At 39.8% G+C, this 24,377-nt stretch overlaps 1 protein-coding gene across 2 annotated transcripts in view; it reads right to left on the reverse strand.

Annotated features, from left to right (window-relative positions):
* Nucleotides 1–157: 157 nt before the first annotated feature.
* Nucleotides 158–24,377, reverse strand: part of LOC133409095 (sodium-coupled neutral amino acid transporter 3-like) — a 30,712-nt gene continuing 6,492 nt past the window's right edge. Inside the window, exons 2-18 of one of the 2 annotated variants that reach the window (XM_061688663.1) lie at nt 18,724–18,786; nt 18,490–18,615; nt 18,282–18,302; nt 18,062–18,143; nt 17,870–17,985; nt 16,020–16,093; nt 15,512–15,604; nt 13,950–14,031; nt 9,897–9,979; nt 9,288–9,346; nt 8,525–8,695; nt 8,159–8,238; nt 7,970–8,070; nt 7,301–7,425; nt 7,000–7,144; nt 2,730–2,833; nt 158–2,644 (exon numbers count right to left, since the gene is read on the reverse strand). In XM_061688663.1, the coding sequence (XP_061544647.1) occupies nt 2,540–2,644; nt 2,730–2,833; nt 7,000–7,144; nt 7,301–7,425; nt 7,970–8,070; nt 8,159–8,238; nt 8,525–8,695; nt 9,288–9,346; nt 9,897–9,979; nt 13,950–14,031; nt 15,512–15,604; nt 16,020–16,093; nt 17,870–17,985; nt 18,062–18,143; nt 18,282–18,302; nt 18,490–18,596 (1,548 nt within the window). In that variant the 5' untranslated portion in view covers nt 18,597–18,615; nt 18,724–18,786 and the 3' untranslated portion in view covers nt 158–2,539. Of the gene's footprint in view, nt 2,645–2,729; nt 2,834–6,999; nt 7,145–7,300; nt 7,426–7,969; nt 8,071–8,158; nt 8,239–8,524; nt 8,696–9,287; nt 9,347–9,896; nt 9,980–13,949; nt 14,032–15,511; nt 15,605–16,019; nt 16,094–17,869; nt 17,986–18,061; nt 18,144–18,281; nt 18,303–18,489; nt 18,616–18,713; nt 18,787–24,377 lie in introns of both variants that reach the window. The other variant, XM_061688664.1, reaches the window with a different exon arrangement.

Here is a 24,377-nt window from a genome sequence, read left to right on the forward strand (position 1 = left end):
ATTGCAGTAATACTTTTTTTGTTTGTTTCACCAGTTTAAAGTCATTATAATCAACGAATAACTACAAATAATAATACTAATAATAATAATAAATGCTTCAGAAATTATTTTTTAAAAATTGGCATACAAGGCAGAAATGATGACTCAAGACGTGAACAATTATTTTATTGTCAAACTAAAATGCTTCCTGCTATTTACACTTCACATTTTACGATGGCAAATACAGTATGCCGTACAAATATAAAATGTTTACATTTATACACATCATCAATAAGTTTCATTCCCGAAAAGCCATTCATAAACTTTGTGTCATATCCAGATTTGAGTACATTGTAACCTCAGCTACAATAACATATTTATTAACATGAATTGCATGCTTGATGTATTCTATTCACTGACCTTGCATTTGTGTGTGCAAAAGTTAAAGGCCTTTTCTTTTCTTTTTTTAAAAACAGTAGGTAGTATGTTGTCATTTTGGCATAATCCTTTCAAATAAAGAACTCTTTTGCACAACACAGGACAAAGCTCAAACACTGAAAATACATTGTCAGGGACGGACAATGATTTCCTTGGGGTTTTCACAATATATCTGTGAAAATAGCACAATTACAGCTACAAATAATAGTTATATATAAATAAACTGTGGCATCCGTTGTTGGAATATAAAATCCTCTTTGGGCAAAAGCAGCACATTATTTGTGATAATTATAGCTCTTTTAAAAAAAAATATCTAAATTAATTTGTTTTATGCTTTTACGGTTGAAACTATATTGTGTAAAGTATATTTCCACTGATCAAATTGAAAACTTTTCAATAAGCACAAAGAGTACATACCAGTACAATATATGTATGTTGCGTGTGTTGAAAAAAAAACAATCACCACAATAATACCATGATCCATAACCCTAAATTAATTAAGCTTCAAATGAATAGGGGCTCATCAACATCAGGTAAGTAGAAATACTTAAAATATACTGTAACATACTCTGCACAAAATTTCACTTCAATAAACAATCAACCAGAACAGAATACTAAAATACTCACAAGAGCTTTTTATTGTTATGCCAAATTAACTATCAATGCAACCAGCGGGTTCATATTTATCTTGCTCTGTCTTGTCGGGGGGTTTTATTACATTTGGACTTTTTATCTTAAAATGTGTCTGAAACCAAAGCATCAACGCAAATCAACATTAACTACTGTCCATCAGCAGACACGCTCACACTCGATAGATGTTTTGTCATTCACTCATTCCCTTTAAAAATGTCTCTTAAGAGTTATTTCTCACTTCTTGAAGACCATAATGATTATTTTGGAGGTTAGTGCTATATTTGATTCACAGTTACAACCAACATGATTCATACCCTCGTCAAATTTCGAGTCGTTCAACGGCAACTATGAATTTGGTACATTGGTACGCCTGTCGAAGCACGGTGGGTTAGTGTTGAGCACTTCTAGTTCACAGTCAGGAAATTAAAGCTTTAATCTCCATTGGGACATTACTTTGTAGAAAACAGCTTAGGTTCATTGTAAGGCTATAGGTATGAATGAGAGTGTGAATGCTTTTCATTTTTTTGTTAAAATGTCAACAACAAACAAACCGTGAGACTAATACAGTATCTTACTGTTTTTGGCACTTTGTGTTATTTTCCCTCAAAAGAGAGCTATTCAACATATTTAAAGCTCACTTCAAACTCAACATTTGACTAGGTTATGTATAATTTTGTCCATAACTATATATATAAGGTCACAGGTGTGTTTAATCATAGTTGTACAAAGAGAGGTGTGTAGTTGTTCAAGATTTTCTAAGCAATTGTCAGTTTGATATCATCTACATCATAAAGTTAATCAAAACCAAATTATACATGATGTATCATCGCAATTAACTCCAATAGTAGTTAAATATAGTATGAATAATAAAAAACAACAACAACATAGCAGTTATATAAATACACACTCCTGTTTGAATGTCTTTCCTCTACTTGTGCTCGTGAAAATAACTTATTAGCCATTTTGTTTTCGACACTTTGTAAATGTATGCGATGCAAACTATGTGTTTTTACAGTACCAGCTATCGTTGTTTGTGGCTAACTTGGCTGGATCAGCTCAAAGCTCATCGTTGCATTTGTTAATTCAAGAAATAAAAGAACATTATTTTGCCCTGGTACACTCACTGGACACAATCAAATTACATCTGTAGCGAGACATAACATATGTTTATAATAGTAGTAGTTTTTGTAGTTAACGGCACTGCATCCCAGTGGGATGAGTTCCTACTATTTTGGTTAAAAGTTCTTGTAGCGTGATACAGTGCAGTTTTCCACCACAGTGACGCACAATATCATAAAATTATGGATGCCTCTGATTTATGAGCATTATTAGGTGTACCTAATCAGCTGGTCAGCACGTGTATGTGTATAACATTGAAGTAAAATGTTATTTCACCTCTATCAATACAAGTGTGATATTTTGCTTGACGTTTTTATGTGCGAGCTCTTAACTGTCGCCGCTCCTCAGCCCGAACACACTTGTGCAGGCTCTAGTGGCCCCCGCCGGCATGGCTGCTCCCCGACGTCCAGTCGATTATTATGAAGCTCAGGCTCATTATCATGAAGGAGACACCCAAGGCGGCAAAGCAGGCAGCCTAAAACAAAGAGTCGGCAGTAGCATCAGTGTATCGCAGGAAGGTTCACACGATCGAGAAGTAGAACTGGTCTTAATGATCTCACCAGGATCTTGGGAACAGAGTTCATAGGTTCGCTTTCTTGTGGAACAATGCGGATGTAGAAGACGGCAGGGAAGATGAAAATAAGGCAGGGAGCAGACGTGGCACCTGGAACCATCAAGCATAAAAGTGTGGAACAAACTTTTTTTTTTTTTTTTAATTACCAGAAAATAAAGCAAGTTCTGGGTTCGGGATGTTCCGATGCTAGTTTTCGTTAGCTCGTCTATGGTGTTGTTAATTCATTGTGTGTTAGCTTTGAGCTAGTGATTTTGTAAACAAAAAAAAGAAAAAAATATATGGTTGTAAAATCATCTGGAAACATTTGAGAAGTTTTGGGAAATCCAGTTGGACACATTTCACATGGGAATCAATGATAATTACGTAACCATTTGTGTCCACCTCACTTTTTTGAAACCATTTTAGCTGATTTATGCAAATGTAATGAAACGTCTCAATTGTGGGGATTTGGTCTGATTTTGTTGTTTCCTATTTCAGCTTTTAAAACAGATCAATAATATACTGTTTATATGAAATTGTTAATATTGGTTCAATAAGTTTGACATACATATATATATATATATATATATATCAAAAAGTTGGTTAGATAAGTTTACACACCCTGAAACTAATACTGTAATCTATTGTCTTTTGCTTTAATGACAGCATCCACATCTTTTTGGGGAGGAGTCTATTAGCTTAGTCAATCTTGATTTGACACTATTTAACCAGTCTTCCTTGCAAAAGTGCTCCAGATGTGTTCCGAGGACATCAATAGTGCAGTGCTTCTTCAGCTCACCTCACACAACAAAAGTCTTTTCTGTATGATCTTTGAAGACTCGTAAGTGTGATTGTGTGTCTTTCTCTGACAGTCCTGTTACTGACAGGTGATCCAGCTTCCCTGCTTGCTTCGATGTATCTTTCCTGCCATACTGTTAATGTACTGTATGTCTAAAGACAATTTGTCTTTGTTCCCCTTCATGTTTGTCAAGCTATCTGCCACTTTGAAGACGTCCTTGGCAGCACATAAACGGAAATGCTTTCACCTTCCACCACTGGCCTATGAAACGTAACCTCAAATCTGTCGAATCAGCGGGACAATATTGACTCTCTTTGGTTGGCCATTTTTTCCCCCTTTTTTGTGTCAACATAGAATGGTCACGTTTTTTTAGATTGCCATGCAGAGCTACTGAAGAGATAGCGGAATGTCAAACATTATTGGTTCAGACTGTAAACAAAGACAAGATAAGTAACCCATAATCCGTCTGTACAACTAACTAAAATATATTATTGGGTACTCCTGTGTATTATAGTAAGTGCCTTTTCAAATATAATAATGCTCAAGTTTTATTGACACTTTCAGAGAGGTATTTCTTTCACAATAGGATTATTTTAGTTCTTGAAGTTCTCAGTGGTGTAGAACTTCAGTGCGTCATACAGAATGCTGTTTCTAATACTGACTAAATAGGGTAACAGTATGGAGACTAATGTCAATTAAACATGAGGATCTTTGTAAAAGGTAGAACTGTTGTGAAACTGCATGTATTGGAGTTTTCTCTACGTTCACAGGCTTACTCTCACATTCCAAAAACATGCATGTTGGGTTAAATAAAGACTCCAAATTGTCAGTAGGTGTGATTGTGAGTGTGAATGGCTGTTTGTCTGTGTGCAGTATGTGCTGTGATTGGCTGGCGACTAACCCAGGGTTACTAGAGTCTGCTGGGATAGGCTCCAGCTCAGCTGCAATCCGATTGAAGACAAGCGCTTAGAAAACAGATACTGTGCAGGTGAACCTAATGCTTGTGTCCAGTGAATATAGATTTTCCGCTGAGGCGAAAGATTGTATTTTCCCACATACAGTATCTGTCGTCTTTTTTTAATCATAGCACAAAATAGATTCACATTTATATGCTCAATATATCCAACGTTGTACTAACCCAATGGTTTTCAATTTGGGGGGAGTGCCCCCTAGGGGGGCCCGTGCGTTATGACAAGGGGGGCTCAGGGCTACCATGAACACTTTTCATTATTAGGTTACACCCAGCACATGGAGCTAATTTTACTACCGAGCATCTTAAAAACACCACCATGAGGGCTGTTAAAAAAAATGTAAACATTACAGGAACACATTTTCACCGCTACCATGGACAAGTTTGTTAGAGGACTACCCATTAAACGCAAAGCAGATGACGAATCAACAATTAAGCCGACGCCTATCTTGCCCACGGCTTCACCTGTACAAACAATGGGTAATGAGGAGAGACCGCAGTGTGTACTGTGTCTCAAAATACTGGCCGCTGACAGCATGAAGCCAAGCAAGTTGAGGCGTCATTTGGAGACATCCCGAACACAAAGATAAACCCACTGATTTCTTCATAAAAAAAATAAGTGACTGTTGTGCACAACAGAGATTCTTTACTAAAGCAGCATCAGTGTCATCTAACGCCCAACTTGCCTCCTACAAAGTGGCATACACAGTTGCTAGGTGTAAAAAGCCTCACACCATCGCTGAGGAGTTAATACTTCTGTTTGCTATTGATATGGTTTCAACCATGATCGAGGAAGTTACAGCAAGTAAGCTAAAGGCAATGCCACTGTCAGACAACACTATTGCGAGGCGCATTCATGACATGTCAAAAGACATACAGGAGCAGCTTAACAACAAAATACGAGTTGCACGTTTTGCTCTGCAGATGGATGAAGCGACTGATAGTAACAATGATTGTTTGCTGATAACATACATCAGATTCATGGATAATGACGACCTGAAGGAGGATTTGCTTTTTTGCAAACGTGTAACTGCGGACGAGTTGTTTAAAATTGCAGATACATACCTGAAAAGGCTAATCTGAACTGGAAAGACTGTGGGGATCTGCACAGATGGGGATCCGGCAATGGTTGGGAAACGAGGAGGCCTGCAAGCGCTTGTCAAGCGCATTGCCCCTGATGCGCAGTGGACTCACTGCGTTATCCACAGAGAACCGCTCGCATCCAAACAGCTGAGCGCTGAACTGAGCGATGTAATGACGGACATCATTGCCATAGTGAACTACATTAAAACAAGACCCGTTAAAGCCTGGATCTTTGCCGCACTTTGTGAAGAAATGGGCTCTGATCATACAGCAGTTTTGTGCCACAGCAAGTCTCGGTGGCTGTCACGGGGTAAAGTTTTATCCCGGGTGTTTGAACTGCGGGATGAGATCCAAGTATTCTTGGAGGAGGAGAGTAATGATCTTACCCAAAAGTTTAGAGACAACAACTTTGTCATGAAAATCGCATACTTCAGTGACATCTTTCAAAAACTCAATGAACTAAATCTGCAGATCCAGGGTACCAACACACATCTTCCACACCTGGCAGATAAAATCCCATCATTTACTAGAAAACTAGAGATGTGGGAGCAGCGAGTGAAAGATGGGAATATGGATTCCTTTGAGAACCTGAAATCATTCATCAGTGCCAACAAGCTGCAAAACACAGTGACCACATGCATCAAAAAAACAAAACATTTCCGGAGATACTTCCCAGAGCAGGATCCTGCAAAATATGACTGGATCCGAGACCCCTTCAATGCCAGACCAGCTGCTGACTTCCCAGAGCAGGATCCTGCAAAATATGACTGGATCCGAGACCCCTTCAATGCCAGACCAGCTGCTGACTTCAGCGCTGCAGAAGATCACCAGTTTATTGAGCTCTGAGGCTGCAGTTTCAGTCCAAGACACTGGCTGCCTTTTGGATTGGAGTGGAAAAGGACTACTCACTGCTAGGCAGGAGAGCCTAGCAGTGAGTGCCTGCCTTTTGCCACATCCTACTTGTGCGAGATAGGGTTTTCTGCAGTTGCCCCAATCAAGACCAAATACAAGTCAAAGCGAGACATTGAAAATGAACTTCGAGAGGCTGTCTCATTAGAAAAGAATCTGCAGCACAAAGCAAGCCCACACCAGCCACTGAAATGACTGCAGGAATTCAAGACGTTAAATTTTAGCTGAATAAAAATGCTTAGGTTTTTGTTTATTCTTGGTGGCTTGGTAAACTCGCCAGTGTAATTTTTCAACTGTAAAACTCCAAACCACTGCAGTGATTATTGGAGTTATGTTTGTTGTTCATGTTTTTGTTGATTCCCAAGGAATAATGTTTGCAAGCTAAGCGTATGCGTATTTATTGATAAACTGTGTGTGTGTGTGTGTGTGTGTGGAGGGGGGGCTGAAAATAATTTCATCTCCAAAAGCGAGGCGCTGCAAAAAAATAATAAAAAGTTTGGGAACTACTGTACTGACCGATGATTCCGAAGATGCCCAGAATGTTGGGAGCGAAAATGACCAACATGTTGATAAACGTGAGCAGAACCAGAGCGATGGCGACGTGCCGCAGCCAGCTGAAAGCCTTGGTGGGGAACAACATGTGCTGAATGGCTCGGCGCACCTGTGTATACACACACACACATTCACACACACACACACGCACACACACATGCATACATACGTACATACATACATACACACATACACGCAGCACACAGGCAGGGAAAATTTGATTAATTGTATTGCAGTCTCCGAGCATAAGAAAGCGTGAACTTACAGGGAATAGCACAATGGGGACTGTGAGTGTGACGGCGGTGAGGACGGCCAATCGCACACACAGGATTAACGTGTCATAAGGATCAATGCGGCTGTAAGTGTGAAGCAATTCTGGCTCCACGTTGCCTGCAGAAAAGAAAAAAAAATCAGAAAGGTAGTCAATATTCACATATACATATGGTTGCCTCATCATATTTCAGTGACACACATCTATCCATCTATCCAATTATGAAAAATGCAGGTGCCTGTGAAACAAAGAAAAAAAATGTCATTAAAATATTCAAAATATTACAAATTCAGTCCTTATCTCAAAAGCACAACACACGGTATGTATATCATTTATTCAAACAAATATGATATACAGTATGTAAACACGAACAATGCCTAAACATCGGCCATTGTCATCTTTGGTGGCTCTGTTTTCACATTACAAAAAAAGACATTGCAAATGTTTCGAGTTCCCTTGGGTGCTATGTCTATGTCACGGTCACCCAAGCAAGTAGAAGTGCTTTTACCCGGTTTGCCGAACGCGACAGTAGGTTGCGGATTCATTCAGTTTTTATCCTTATGCTGTTTCATATTCTAAAAGCAGGGCCATATATGATCTGTCCAAGACTATAAAACTATCAATGCGTGGATATGTGATTTGGAATCAAACATGAGTGCTCACCATAGAAGGTCAGGTAGCCAAAGAGTGCTGCCAGAAAGTACATGGTGTACATGACAAAGATAGAGATGTTGGACACCTTTTGCATCTTCTTCTTCGTGGGACTGCAATTTAAAAATCATTGATTTGCGTCTTATATTTTGAGGTTGAATAAATGAATTAAAACTTGCGTTTTAGAGACGAGCAACTCACTTGCGGAGTTCAGTGTAAATGGGGAGGACCTCCGGGTGGCAAACGAAAGCAAAAGCCAAGATGGGGATGGTGTAGGCCGTCTGTGGAGAAGGACATAAAACATTTTTACACCAAGAGGAAGTGAACAATGAATAATAATGGTAATTGTTCATTTCAAAGATGTTTGATGGAAGTTCTTCCACACTAAACTCATCCAAGCCTGCCTTTATGGACCTTGATTAGAGCACAGGGAACCCAAACATGGCCTTCCCCAAACTGATCCCTCAAAGTTAGAAGCATAGAATTGTCTAAACTGTCTTTGCAAGCTTCCCAACCACTGACTGAATCGTACATCGGTTAAGATCCATATAGTATGTGCGGGCTTACCTGTGAGTTAATGGTGAACATACGTGGCGTGCAGAGGGTGTCGTCCTCTTCGTGAGCCAGAAGGTGATCATCAATGGGGTTGGACACATTCAGGCTGTGGTGGGCCCCGGTGTTGTTGAGCGAGTTGAACTCCTCGAAGGGGCACGGAATTTGGAATTTCTTGTAGATGACCTGTAGAGGAGATGCAAATTAGGGCATTTAGTGAAAGAAAATTCAAGACACAAATGGAGGACCTGAAAGAGTGCGGTGGTGCTCTATTTAACTTTGCAGCACCCACAAGTACAATGGTAACCATGCTAGCAGAACATAATGTGTTATGTACACTACTCACAAAAAGTTAGGGGTATTCAGCTTTTGGGTTAAATTTTAGGATGAACCTTAAAAGCACTTAAACTTAATTTAACAAGGAGGTGAATTGTAAAAATCACAACAAGAACGTTCACTTCTATGCCTTTCAGTGACTCTTCCAGTCTCTCTGTATCTCTGTTGAAAAAACTGCTGATGATACTATGCTACACTCAAAAGCTCAGGGGCCACTTTTCTCTGTGAATGTCCAGTTTGAAGCCTCGCAAAGGCAAGGGACTCTTGATCAATTGTAAGGTGTCTTGGTCTCGTGATTTCAAAATGTGAACAGCATGAGGAAGAGGATTGTTTGAATACAAATTCTAATTAAACCAGGAAATATGCTGGTCGATTCATGGATCAAACCCCTGTTGTGAATTTTCCTTAACTTTTTATACCATTTCCTACTCAGTCAACATACCGCAGTGAGGAAGAAGACCATGCAGCTCAGAGAAAATCCGCTGGTATAGCCAAGGTAACCTGAAAGAAGACAGAAATAAAGAAATATATATAGTACAAAAAATAAATCAAACCTTTTTCTTGCATTTTATTTTTACAATGCTTCCCTTCACAACATAGACCACTTCCAAGTTGTGTTACGCCAAGTTACATACTGCCAGGTTTTACTTACTTACTACAGCCAATTTGAGTTGACTCTGAGCCATTTGTTTATCCACACCATGACTGCTGTGGCAAATGTTTTGACAATTTAAAGATCTCGGCGGGTATCCACAGCGATCACGGCCTGTCAAGTTTGCCCATCCCGCCCCCTTGCTTTGTACACGGTGGCCTGTAACGGGTCTGCCGTGGTTGCCAGGAACAGTGTTAAATTGCCATGACACCTGAGCGAAATAGTGAATTGTCTTGAATTTTAAAAAGGGCAAAACTAATGCTCTATATTAATCTGAACTATGTGAAAGGTTCATCTTTAACATTTGATAAGATAAATACTCTCACTCTGCTGCTGTGAGAAAGACTATTAGAATTGTGAGCCAAACAGTATGTGGAAGGGGATCAAGTGTCAACTCACCCAGCTGCTTCATCAGTGCCAGGGGCAGGATGACACTGGCAGAGACCATGATGACCAAGTAGTTGCCATTCAAGTACCAAAGACTGTTAAACAGGAAAAAAGTGGACATTAGTGATCTCAATTTGTTTAAAATGTAATTAATGATCCTGTTTAATATGCAAGTGCAACTGTTTTGATATATTTCATTTTTCTCCAGTGAAATACTTCAAGTTGAAGTTGTGCTGTGTTTGCTTATGCAGTCACACTGAAACAGAATCCTACATAACTGAGGATTTACAATGAGAGCGCTTTCAGCTGCAGGGAGGAAGGGCAAGCTTAACCCAACAAACTGATGTCCCTATATGCTAGCCACATAGTTCCTTTATGGCCTCAAATGATGCAGGCTGTAAAACATGCACGGCTGGTATTGCATATCCAATGTTGGCATTGCTTCGCTTTTAAATCCTGCGCTGCTGAGTCACCACCAGCTAAGTGCAGACATCACATGTACATCCCCATTCAAAAAGCTCTCCATTGATGACACTCATAAAACGTAACCCCTGCAGGACATACAGTACATAAAGAGGAACCTCCAAACACTGGTTGATTTCCAACTTCTAATTTCAACCGTAGGATATAATGTAGAATGAACATTGTGTTCATTCTGATACCTTCGTTCAACTGATACCTTCGTAAACATTTTATTCTCTAAATCGTACCACTTGGTTGAAATCCAAGTCATACCACCTTGGGGACATTTTAGTTTGGAGGTTCGAGCGAGGTAAACGTGTTTGCACATAGTGCTCATCACCATTGTTACTTTGTGTCTGGCTGTCATGGCTGACCTACTCTTTTGTAGCATGGACCTCCACTATTTGTTTTCATTGTTTTGACATCTCTCCAAAACAATTTACAGTCAACAGACAATGTGCAGTTGTCATCAGTCCTCGAGGCAGGCGGCCAATGGCGCGCTTAATGGAACGGGGGGGAAAGATTCCTCAGCTGGCATGCCAAGGAAAACAAATATCATCTCGAGGGGGCAATGATGGTAAAGTGCAAACATCCACGTTGATTCTACTTGTGTGTCTTTTATAAGTCCAAGAATCGCAGGTCAAGTTCTCTTTTGACTTCCTCCCAACAGGTCTTTGTAGCTGAGATTGCACATCAAACCTTAGCCAAGTATAAGTACATAAAGACCTGTCTTTACAGAACACAAGAACAAGAAAATTCTTGCAGGTTTGTAGAGAAATGTATGCCTTTACACTTATAAAATGTATTCTATGTGACACAAAGCAGGTTGTCTGTAGTTGCATGGGGCAGATGATAACTAACGCTGCCCATACCGCCAGAAGCACCAAAACCTGGTTTCATGCCCATACCATCACAGTGCTTGACTGTCCAGCCAACTTGCCGGATCTAAACTCCATTGAGAATCTATGGGGCATTATCAAGAGGAATTTTCCTACAAAAACTGAGAAGTAAATGGTGATTCAGTATTCTAATTTTTTGAATTCATGATTTCATGGGTTTTATGAGCTGGAAGCCCGAATTATGTAAAAATAAACAAATAAATCCTTGAAATTGTTTAAATTGTGGTCCCTGAATCTATAATCTATGGAAGTTTAACTTTTTGAATGGAATTATGGAAATAAATCAACCTTTGCATGATATTCAAAAAGTTTGGAAAGTGTCTGTATTAATATTATAGTGCTTTGCTTATTTTAATGTTCAAATGTTAAAGTAAATACAGTTAATGAAGGTTTAACAGTGACAACAGCTGGATCCTGATCATTTAGATTTCCACTGTATTTCATTTGAGTAGATTGTCAAATGATGAATTGGTAATTTTTACATCCAGTCAAGTCAGTCATTCTGCCTCTTTTTCATCAGAAAATTTGCAAATTGCCAATCACCTGTTAATGAAACAATTTGGTACATTTTCAGTGATGTACGACAGAATGTAACGTTCACCCGCTTTCAAAAGTTTGCATAATTACACTGTTTTCATATATAAATAAAGGTCAAATATGATAAAAATGTATGGCCTTCACATGGTCCTGTGGCTTTAATTTGTATCTTTTTGTATTTTCTCAAAGTAGCTCTCACAGTGGACAGGACAAGAACCCCTGTTGAGTGTTATTACATTTCACTTTCTAAATGTGTGTTTATGTAACTAGCTGAAATCTGACACGTTGTTTGCTTCAGAGCCAGCCAGAAGAGTCAAGTGCAAGTTTCAAGTTCACATATGTGACTTCAATTTCTCCTTCTGTGGCGAACCACGGAAGACTCCACTTATTTTTTATCCCTTGTCTGTTTGCATCTTGTTCTGGTATATATATATATATATATATATATATATATATATACACATTAATGTCATAGTATTTTAATTACTTCTTAAGTAGTAGGTGGCATTTTGTTTGTCAGCTGCATGTCATCGCCATCTATTTTAAGAGCTAGGGGCCGTAAATAAAAAAACACGACTCCCTCCCCCTCATTCCACGCTCTCTGCTTGATGCCATGGATTGGAGCTGCAGGAGACACGTCGGAAGGACATAAACCTTTGATGAGGGGTGTTGCCGAGGCGACCTGTCCTCTATGCTTCCACTTATTTCCTTGGTCAACTGGGGAAAATGAATGATACATTAAAGGGGGATTGTAATTTAACGAAAAATACTTTTTCCTACTTGTTAACTGTCACTGGCCTCATCTTATGCATCTTATTTGATATACTGCTTGAGGAAAAACAACCAATCAGAGACTGAAATCCTGATTTACGAGGTGTGAATTATTTGCCACGTACTCGCGGGCACACTTATCGTGGGCACAGCCTCATAGTGTAGCAAAAAGTAAAACTGCCGGAAGATTCTAATTTTCGTACAAGCCAACCAATTTGGCAGACCATTCTGTGCCAAGCTGGGCGTTCTTGCGGAGAAAGGGTGGGCGTTTTTGGGGGAGTGACAATTTGGTGGCAGAAAGTTGGTCTAAACTTACGCGTGTTCAGACCATGTCTAAAACTGGCGCAAAGCAGACCGCTGGTCTAACACGATTTTGGTGAATTTGATCAGACTACAGGAAGACAGATTCTGAGATCCGCAAACATATTTAAGTTGCCGGCAGTTGTCACCTGCTCATTCTGTATTTAATTAGGTTACCCGCTCACATTGTCTGTTGCCAGACCAGCCAAGCGCAGTGACAATGCTCCACTCATGCGCAGATCATTGCGATTATGCATCGTCCTATTCCACACCGAGATGTTTTTGTCGAAACTGTCATTGCGCCATATTTAAGAGGAATGAGAGAAGCCAATTTTCTTGGCGGAGAATGAAGTCGGCTGTAAACATTCCCACGGTGTCCCAGCCCACCCACTGTTGGATCTGCCGGGCTGCGCCGCACTACGAAATTAACAACACTGATCTAAACCGCCCCTGGCGCATAGTTGTGCTGCCTACCGCACCGAATTTATGCTGGTCACGAAAATAGGGGGCTTTTAGTGTTATTGTAATACTCCATTACAAATAAGGTGCTTTTCTAGGGAAAATAGGAAACAGGTCAGCACAAGGCTGTGGGGGTGAGTATGGTGTGAAAGAACTCAACTTCATCCAACACCTCTTTCAGGTCCAACATAAAAGTGAACATATTCTCTGTTTTTTCACTTCCTGTGAGTGTAAATGCCAAGTGTTCCAACACTTCTGCCTACCGTTCCACACTTCTCATTCTATGGTGATTAAACACATTGTTGTTATAAGTAAACACTGGAAATAAAGGATGGGAGTGACCCAAAGGTACAGTATGCGGCAGAAGTCCTTTTTGAGCATGTTTCTTTTTACATTGCAAGAGGCGGTAGGAATCCAGAGCAATCCGATGTGGTCTTATGCAACGCGTCTTTGGCATGACTGCCGGTTGATGATTTGTCCACACCAAATCAGCTGACACCTATCAAGAAAAGTTCCCCTCTCGCTTGTTCAATTACAAGCTTCCATTCTCATCACGCCCCTCCAATCCCAGCTGGTAAGTCCTTGACCGGGCACGCTGTGAAGTCACGAGTGTAGTGCTATTAATGCTGCTACTCACTCTGCGTTAGGGTCAGCCTTCAAGAACGCTTGGATGACCAGAGGTAACTCAGATTTCACAATGTATAGGTAGCTGGACATGGCTGCAACAGAGAGAAAATAGAACCCTCAACGTAATACCTGACAAACATTTAATGTTTAAAAGTTTGTCAGGTACTAATCATCCAACTGAACTGAAACGTCAAAGGGAATTTAGGGAAAGTTAAGAATGAGAAATATTTATGACAAGTACATCATCCCCTTTGTAAAGTAATGGCCTACCTGTAAGTCTTTTTTTTTCAGAAAACACAAAAAAACTGAACTCAACACTGAATATATTTATTAATAATTTCATTTGAGGTGTAGAATTGTATGCTCTACAGTCATCATGAGGAGACAATTTAGGCAAAAAAAAAAAAAAATATATATATATATATATATATATATATATATATATAATGTTTTTTTTTAAGATATGACTTAGACCAGTGATTCTCAAAGTTTGGTAACTGCTAGTTGTAGGTCAACTCCCTCAAGTGGCATGTGAAAGACTCACTGCCAAAGCGCAGTTCAGTTGTATTTAACTTTTTAGTACAATACACTTCTATTTAATCATTAATATATGTTTGTTTTTAAACTTTTATTTAAGTAAAACATTTATTTAACTTTTGTGTCAGAATCAGAATCTCTTTATTGTCCCTTAAAAAACAAATTGGTGTTGCAGCAGGAGTACAAAGACAAGATACAAAATGACAATATAAGCAGTGAAAATAAGACACAATAAAAAAACAACACAATAAAAGAAACACCATACCATACCTTGCAATATATTTTGGTTGAATAATTATTCAAATACTATTTTTTAAATATATTTTCTTATACTTACGTGCATTGCTGATGTTCAAACCGTGCATATTGTTACAGTGGCTACTTTATTTTAATGTTGGTCATGATTGTGCTCCTTGGGGAGCTATATATTTCTTTGCTGGTACTTGATGTAAAAAGTTTGAGAACCTTAGACCAATATTTTAGGAGTGTGAGGATATTCAGATTATGCCATTTAAAAGGTCATTGGCTTTAAAGTGCTCAAAAATGCAAGTGAGAACATCAATATGAATGTGTTTATATCAGGTGTGGGCAAATTATGGCTGGCGGGCCACAATTGTTCATTTTGTTCTTTAATCAGGTACACCAACCATTTCCATGATCAGGAGTCCTGTAATATTTATTACCTTAATGCAACAAAAAATGCTTACGGTATCTCAACTTTATTTATTACATATGACAATTAGAAATTTTTGAACAGATTTTTGCAAAATCATGGAAGTTGACACACATGATTTGCTTTCACTGGCCACATAAAATGATCAGTCCCTGGGCCTTGAGTTTGACACCTGCGATGTCGACGTATATTTATCTACCTGCACTGCGAATGTGAGCAGAGTACAGCCCTATACACTAGGGATGTACATCTTCATAACTGATGCTGTGCGATACATGCCAAAAAAACTGCTAATGATAACATTAATTCAAAATAAGTCTGAAGCTACTCCCAAAGTGATATGATACGATTCATTCACTCACCTCCAATGTTCTGCAGAGTGATTGCAATGCCGGCCGCCATTTTTCCTGGAGTGCCAAAGGCCCTGAAGCCCAGCTGTTCGTAAGCCCGAATTCCTGAAACCACAAAATCCTCGCTCATTATCTAGGAGACATTGAATATACTTTTTGGTGGGCCATAAGTCCCACAAGTGTTATTAAGCAAAACATGATGGGTTTTGTCACACACAAGTTTAGAGAAAACACGATATGCATTTTCCTTCTTATAAGCTTCTGAGGGTATAATAGAAGTGGCAGTAGTAAACTTTCTATAAACAGCTATTTAAAATTATTCACAAGTAACAGAGATAATAATTTGGTGTATGAATGTGTGTGTGAATGGGTGAATGTGAGGTTTTGTAAAGCGCTTTGGGCACTGAGATAGTGTAGATAAAGCGTTATATACTGTAAATGCAGTCCATTTACCATCTACCATAATTTCAATATACAATGATGTAGCCACTTTCTTTACAACAGGCTATGAAATTCGTACCTACAATGCCGGACGATTTGAGCAGCAGATGAATGGAATAAGATGACAAGGCAGCCACTGCAGTCAGAAGAAACCTGCAACACGATTCAATTAAGATACATATTCTGTCCTTGTTTATAACATTTATTCCAGCACGCCCGCGACCCTAGTGAGGATAAGCGGCTCAGAAAATGGATGGATGGATAGAACATGGCTTAGCATCTTTTCTATCTTGCAGACTTAGTCGTACTGTATGTTCCCTCATGAGACCTACGATCACAAAAAATAGAGCATTTTGTGCATTTGTGTTATGCTTTAAGTTAACATTTTACTTTATATTAGTGGTTGATTTACTGCTATACAGTACATGACAGACTGTGAGTGTTAGGGGGAATAAGATTAAATTAGCCAGTTTTGGCTTTGCACTAGCCCCATTGATTTGCAGTCCAGGCTTTACTTGAAAATTAGACTCAAGAGGGATCAGAAATATAGCACTAAGTAAGTTGGCAACACTGACTAGCTGCTCAATTCATCTCATGCACTAGCTCCGCACCTGGTCATTATGGCAACGATACAACCATACTCCATAAACGGAGTGCTTTCAACCAGAGTGATACATGTTGATATTCTCCATAAACGGAGTGCTTTCAACCAGAGTGATACATGTTGATATTCTGTGGTTGTTTATCGTTACCTGGGTGAGCTCTGTTTAAGCAAGCAGCCCGCACTGAAATTGTACTTTCATGCATTGAGACTAAGGACCTTGGCACTGCTGCAAGCTTTCCTGACCTCTGTTGGGATGTAAAATTATCAACCTGTATGGAATCTTTATTACCTCATTGGTTGGGCTCAAATTTACTTTGCACACCTCGCCTATGACAAGCCAACGGCGTAAAACTGACAAAGAAGAAGGAGGTCTGCATTCTTCGACTGCTCTTATTGTGTATTTACAGGCAGATGTACCTAATGAAGTTGAGGTAAAATGATTGAAACAGTAACAGCTGTCCTTTGAGAAAACGTAGCCACGGAACATTTAATGCCTAGCTGTGAGTTTGGGGAGTACTGGAGCTTTCTCAGGGTTCGGCCTCCATCTCTCCTCAGTCGGAGTTTACAAGGTCTTCACCCACCCAGAAATACTTTGTGGTTTTAGGGCTTGGGAAAGGGAATGGATTTGGCCTTACCCTCTGACCAAATCGGAATGAAGAAGAGTGGGTTCGCTCCCTTGTTTATTATGAGAAATTGCATTTCCATCAATGTGTGTAGCCTTGAATGCGAAGGAGTAGTACAACTCCTGTTGTACTGTATCAAAAATCTAAATTTAGGCTTCCCAGGCTTAAAATTATTTTAGACGACTTGATGTTAAAAAAGGTTTTCTGCCAAACATCTTTAAACACGTGTTTAAGAAATTGTTTAAAAAAGCGTTACGGTTACACTCAAACCATCATTTCACCCACATTCACACTGCTGCTACTGTGTCACTACTTACCACCCCTATTTAACATTCTTAAAAATATTCTTGGTTAATAACATGTATCACAATAGACGGGTACTAATTAATCACTGTGTACCGTGCACCCTGTTTATTGTTATGAGACTGTCTCAAAATTGGATGCAAATGTTTTTAATATCCACGAACATTAAACTGGTTTTCTGGATACCATTTTCTGGAATATTCTCCTTTCTCACCATAGGAAATAACGATTAACCCATTTTGCCTTTCTTGTGTAGCTGAAGTTAGCTTAGCAGGTTTGAAAAATATTTGTTTTCTATATTTTTCTTTCGCTGTTGAACCCACCCTGCATTCCTCACTTTCAATACCACAGCTCTAGTTAATCCTGACTAATACACTGAGTATCATTGGTACTACTCACAAGAAGAGGAGCATGCCTGTGTTGGCCATGGCATAAGCCAGTCCCAGGATTCCACTTCCCATAATGGCATTACCCAGGTTGAAGACAGACATACCAAAGGAAGTTTTCCCATCAAACTGATAAAACAAATAAACAAAAAGGTATGATAACATATCAACAAACTAGTAATAGTAGTGGCTTGTGTTTTCTCACGTCTGTGAATCGAACTGGTTTCTTTCCATCTGCACTGGGCAAAAATTCCTCATTCTCCATACCTCCATCGGGGTCGTCAAATCTAATGTGAGACATGTATGGCAATTACTTCAAGTGAATGTTAAGTACTTGCTCCATTGCTATTATAGTTCAAATTATATGATTCATTTAGGTCAACAACAGTACATTAAATTGCAAATGGATTTCAAACCTGTCATACCTGAGTGTTTGAGTGCCATTTCTGTGCAAGGATCCACCCAATGAGGCAATAAAATAAACATGCAAAAAAAATAAATTAAAAAAAGCAAACAGGCATTTAGTCAACACTCGCCCAACCTGTTACTAAGCTTATTATCAATGACAAATTCATGGCAGAAATACACATGAGACTGCCCTGGACATGCTTGCGGAGTACCGGAAACACTCACTGATCCTCCTCTAGCAACGTCTTCATTGGCACATCCACGTCGTCTCCGAGGTTGTGGCTTTTCCCGTTGGATAAGATGTTCGTCACCGACTGAGCTTGCTCCATCATGAAAGGTTTAGTGGACGCTCTTTGGATCGTATGTTGACAGCAAAATTCAGCAATTGCTTATAGATGCCACAAAATGGCATTAAAGCACTAATATCTGAAAGAAACTCCTCAACTCACTTCAACTTACCGTACTTCCTTGACACCAAGATGCCACCGGATGGCGCTTAATTAATCCTGATACTGCTTTGGCCTGTGCACAAAAACAGCTAAAGATGAGCTTTTCAGCGAATAACAGAGGATAGGTTTAAAAAAACAAATTGCGAATGCTGAATCCCAAATATGCGGCTTTCACTGTATTCTGTTGTATGACTGGCAACAGGTGGATAAACATGTAAGCACTGCCAGCTAGTGGAAGACCATTTCATTGTTCTACCTGTCAATATAAGTAACATATTTGTGGTAAATATATAAAAACAAATTTTCTGACTAATTAAGTAAAATTGGGTAATTTCCTGTGAAACACCTGCTGAACTTTTGCCACACATAGTTGCGAAACATCGCTATATACTATTGGTGGACCAGCCAGGATACCGCTCATGCTATGTTAGCGCTAGCATCGGTGCTAGCATTACTATGAAGAATTGTCCGCCTATATTATTTTCCGCATAGTAAAATGTTAACGATGTTAAAACACAGAGGACTTCCGTTAGCATGGTAGCACGTACAATCGTTGACTTGGCTTCTTTCAAGAAAGGCATCCTCACTACTTAACGTCAACTTCAGAAAGTAAGGAAAGCACGTCAGTAAAATAAACAACAACTACAACAACCAATTATTACATACTGGTGCTTCAATCTACTGCTTTTAGCCTCGTAGCATAATTGCAGGAGTCATTTTTTTATGTTTTCAGAAAACATTAAAAAACAACAACAGATTGAACATACAAAAGAAGCCGATTGCCTCAATTCACCCTTTGTAGATTTTCATGACCTGGATAAGTGAGAATCTACACATGCAAGCACATCTGTATTTTTAATTGATATATATAAGTAAGGTTAAAAAAATGACTTAGGCAACAGCTATTAGGCTAGCGATATAGCACATGCTTGGAAAAACATTTTGTATTGACTAACAGCTCAGTTGCATTGGTTTTATTGGTGTTTTAATTTCATGGTAGGGTGGCACTCATCTTTAAGTGACATGCGAAGGCCACTTAATTAGCTATGCCTGTACAACACGATCCAATACTGGAGTTCTGCAAAAAGTAATGCTGTCAGAACTATTAATTGAACAATACGTTTGATCTGAGAAAGTATTTTGCATCTGTTGCATTATTTACCTCTGCAGTGCATCATGTAGGTTTTAGTATATAAATGTAAAGACATAATAACATGAGGAAACTATAGAGCCGCCTAAAGGGACATGAAAAAAAAAAAAAAGAAACTACTTACTCATTCGGGCGGCACGGTGGACGACTGGTTAGAGCGTCAGCCTCACAGTTCTGAGGACCCGGGTTTAATCCCCGGCCCCGCCTGTGTGGAGTTTGCATGTTCTCCCCTTGCCTGCGTGAGTTTTCTCCGGGCACTCCGGTTTCTTCCCACATCCCAAAAACATGCATGAATTGGAGACTCTAAATTGCCCATAGGTGTGAATGTGAGTGCAAATGGTTGTTTGGTTGTATGTGCCCTGCGATTGGCTGGCAACCAGTTCAGGGTGTACCCCGCCTCCTGCCCGATGATAGCTGGGATAGGCTCCAGCACGCCCGCGACCCTAGTGAGGAGAAGCGGCTCAGAAAATGGATGGATGGATGGATGTTACTCATTCGAACGAGAAAGTTTCGCATGAGAATGAGAAACGTCTACCTGTGCGTGTTAGCTTATTTACCTCCTAGCGGGAGCTTCCTGCGTTCGGGTAGCCGTACAGTAGTTTATTTACAACTTGCTTCCAGCGCATGTCAGCTTAGAGAATGGCAACAGAAGAGGACTTGCTTTCTTTCCTCAAAACAAGGAATATACCCGATAGTGTCATCGACCAACTAAAAGAAGATAAGGTGAGTATAAATGTAAACTTTCATCACGCGAATATAGCAGTATAGGCTATAGAATAGCTGAGCCATATTTGCTAGTGTGTGTGTGCGTGTGTCTAATGAGAAACTTTCTCATTAGAATGAGAAAGTTTCTCGTTACAATGAGAAACGTTCTGGTTTCATTTTTTTTTTTCATGTCCCTTTAGGGGCTCCGTAGGAACCTGTAGTTTAAAAGCAAATATTTGTTTTTTTCTCTGTTGCATGGCTGCCCTGCTGTAACTCAGTTCCTCTGTTGACACTGACTTTCAGCACTGCTCGACTCCAGTTCATTCACCAACACAACTTCGTTTCAGGGTGCCATCGGTTGCGTAACACCAATGTCCTCTTCCCAGAACATCCCATCTAGGCCAGGCAAACAAATTGCAAGGTCAAAGGTCAAGGCCTGTTTGAGTTTTGGGGTGTTTGCTCTTGTATTTTGCGTACTGCGTGTCACAAGCCAGTGGCTTCTTGGAGAGGTGTCTCTTGTTGCATATACTGGTTGCAAAAGATAATAATACAGCACAGTTTAACAACAAAACAGCAGCTCTCAAATTCCTGGCAACGCAGCTTGGAAAAGTATTATTATTGTAATGCGATAAAGATGCTAACATCACATTCCCTTAATACAGTGATTCCCAATCAGGGTGCTGCTGCACTAGTGTGCCGTGAGATATCATCAGGTGTGCCGTGGGAAACTATCCAATTTCAATACATTTGTTCAAAAATGATGATTGCAAATACAGTACATCTTTGTCCACCTATCTATGCTAAAAATGTATGGCCTAGTGACAGGGAGAACAAATACTCTTGCATCAGATGGGAGAAGGTAAAATTAGCCTATATCCACCTGCTGTATCCACCTGTTGTCATTCATACAACAGAATAAGTCATGTATTCCTGTGAGTATATGAGCTTTATGTTCAATTAAACGGGCCAAGATTTCACATTTGTGTCATGAGATAATCGTTATTACCGTATTCATACTTCTTGTGACATTTTTGTTTGGTTGCATGCTGTGAGATTTTTCTAAAATGGGTGCCTTGGTTGAATAAGGTTGGGAAACACCGCCTTGTGCTCACTTTTACATTACCCGTGCAATGGAACCCCAATAGCTAGATTTACCTAGGAACAGTAGCTTCAAACCAAATATGGCCAATTACCTGTGAATTTTACAGCATTGGTTCTTGAGACTAACACCAGATTTTAATGTTACTTAAGCAGGATACACAAATACTAATACTTAACCAAATTTGACCAACATTCCCCGATCAAATTCAACAAAAGCCAGATTCTCTGATGTCTTTAAAACATTATCCGAAGCAATTACCCTGTGGTGTTTGTGGTGTTTTAGGAGTGATTTGCCCTCCCCGATCTGCTCCAAAAACGGTCAAAGCAGACAATTATAAATGTTAAACCTGCTCAATATTCACGATGGAAAATCCTTGTGTGCATGATCAACATCACGTTGGGCCGGACTCTGTGAATGTGACGTGAAATGGAATGATAGCCAATTAGGAAGCGACCTGAGAGTCACACTTTTGCTGGACACAAACAGAGGAGCAACCGGTTGTGTGAGAAGAGTTTGCAACTGAAATGTAGTCACAAGACAAGCTAACAGTTAGCCTTGCTTCTGCTATTTCTTCTTCTACTACTACTCTGTCCTTCTTTGTATTTTCCAGCAGTCTGGATGCCTTGTGGTACCATACTGCCTCTGAGAGCTAAGCCTTAGTACTATGACAGATATCTGGTTTGGGCGAGGAGACTCACGATAGCCAGTGAAGATATCGTTATGCGGTTGGTGTGCTGAAAGAGCTGGACTGGGACAAAACATTTGCCCTGACATTCATGGCTTACACCCCGCATAATTAGCCGAGCACAAGCGACTATTATTTTAGGTACTTGTTCCCCAAAAAGATTTATTTTAGTATTATCCCAAACCCAACTGTGATTATTGCGCTGAGGCGTGCACGTCATGTAGCACGTACAGTCTCTTTTCTCTCTCCTCAGCTGCTACCACAACAGCCTGGCTTGAGTACAGTTTATGATGTGGTAAATAGAAAACTAAATATTCAAAAAAGTACAACATTAAAACCATTCAACCACGATAATATGGGACTATCCTACTAATGCCTGCTGTTCCATCTTATTTTATTGAGTTCTATCTATTCAGCTCTATTTAGTATCAGGGTTACATTTTTCTTATAATAATCAACAAGTCATGCATGACGCCCACACCAAGAGTAGACTACAGGTGTGCTTACAAACAAATGAATAATAACAGCATCATATAAACATAACTTGTTTGCCTTTTCAGTTAATCATCAACCACAGTGAAAGGCAAATAAGTACATTTATGCAACACCAGTCCTACCTTCTTAAGTATACTGGCATAACATTATGCAAAAATGCCCACGTCATTTGTTGCTTATTGCAATTTCTCAGTTTTCTTCTTGGTCAGCATAGCGCCAGTTGGGGTGCTACGGTTCTTATATAACCAATTGTCATGAAGAACTATGCGGGGAAAATGTCGAACACTGCGTGACTTGCAGTGAATTTTGAAATGCTTGAACAGGCGGCTGGATAATGTGCAAGCCAATGCATAGAAAGTGGGGCTGTTCAAGACCTCTCAACATTTTCCGTTGTGTCAGTTGGACAAGTGCTTTAGGGGAGGAGGCTGCTGTGGGTGGGCACATGTAGATGTACTTGTAGATGTGGCCCATCTGGCTGTGGTCTATCGGGAACAGGCACGAGGTTCAGTCTCGAGCGCCCGGCAGCATTTGCTCATCCTCGGCCACGTGCCTTCTGAGCCTACAGGAACACATGCTCTCCTGTGATGGCTGCCACCACTTACTGCACACACCCTGCTCTGTGGTCAACAGTTCATTTTGGGACAGCTCACAGCTCCAATAACTATAGACTCAACAGCTACTTCCTTAGATACACTTGCAATCTAATAAGGTCCAACAGAAGAGCTGTATTTTTAAAGAGCTACCTTTACAAAGATCAGCAAATAATAATTTTCAACTCGAATCAGAACGAATCTTAGAAACTCATACTACTTACTTTATTTTGACAAGGGCTGCAACTGCTGCCATGCCACATTTACTTCAAAAATTCAAAATATTTTACGACATTTAGCCTGCGTTTAAGGTCTACGACATTTTGACTTACTGCACATAATTTCTGTGCATGGGCGCATTTGGCCTTGGTGGCTGCAGTGGAGATGACGATGAAGGCTATAGCTCTCCAGCGAAGTGGTGATCTCGCTGGTATTAGGCGTCCGATAGCCAAGCCTGAGGAGCTGCACGGATATTCATGGCAGCGCCACAAACAAAGCCAGAAAGGAGCCAATGCTGCAGGGGGTGACCTCGGCAGAATGGGAGAAGGTTTATCCAACATAGGGTGGCAGATGATGAGAGGTAGCCAGTTAGCTAGCTAGAAAGGAGGCAGTTGTACCCAGCCAGCAACGAGACGGGCGCAAAACCACCCGGGTACTATTTTTGGCCAGGGGACGCAATCCTGGTTAAAGTAAGGTTCTGGTTCAATATTTAATTTAATTTAATTTAATTTAATTTAATTTGTTGAACTATGATATGTCTTTATTTCGGAACAGTAGAAGGAATAACGATTTTATTCTGATTCAGAAGTCATTTATTACTCTCAATACTTTCACACCCTCACGTCGCACAACCATGGGAGGTCATGACAAAGTATTTAGTGCAAGACAGCTGAGCTTTAAAATAAAGAAATAAATTGAACAAAAGCAAAACGACACA

This window comes from Phycodurus eques, chromosome 10 (assembly GCF_024500275.1).
Source record: "Phycodurus eques isolate BA_2022a chromosome 10, UOR_Pequ_1.1, whole genome shotgun sequence".
Taxonomy (NCBI): Eukaryota; Metazoa; Chordata; class Actinopteri; order Syngnathiformes; family Syngnathidae; genus Phycodurus; species Phycodurus eques.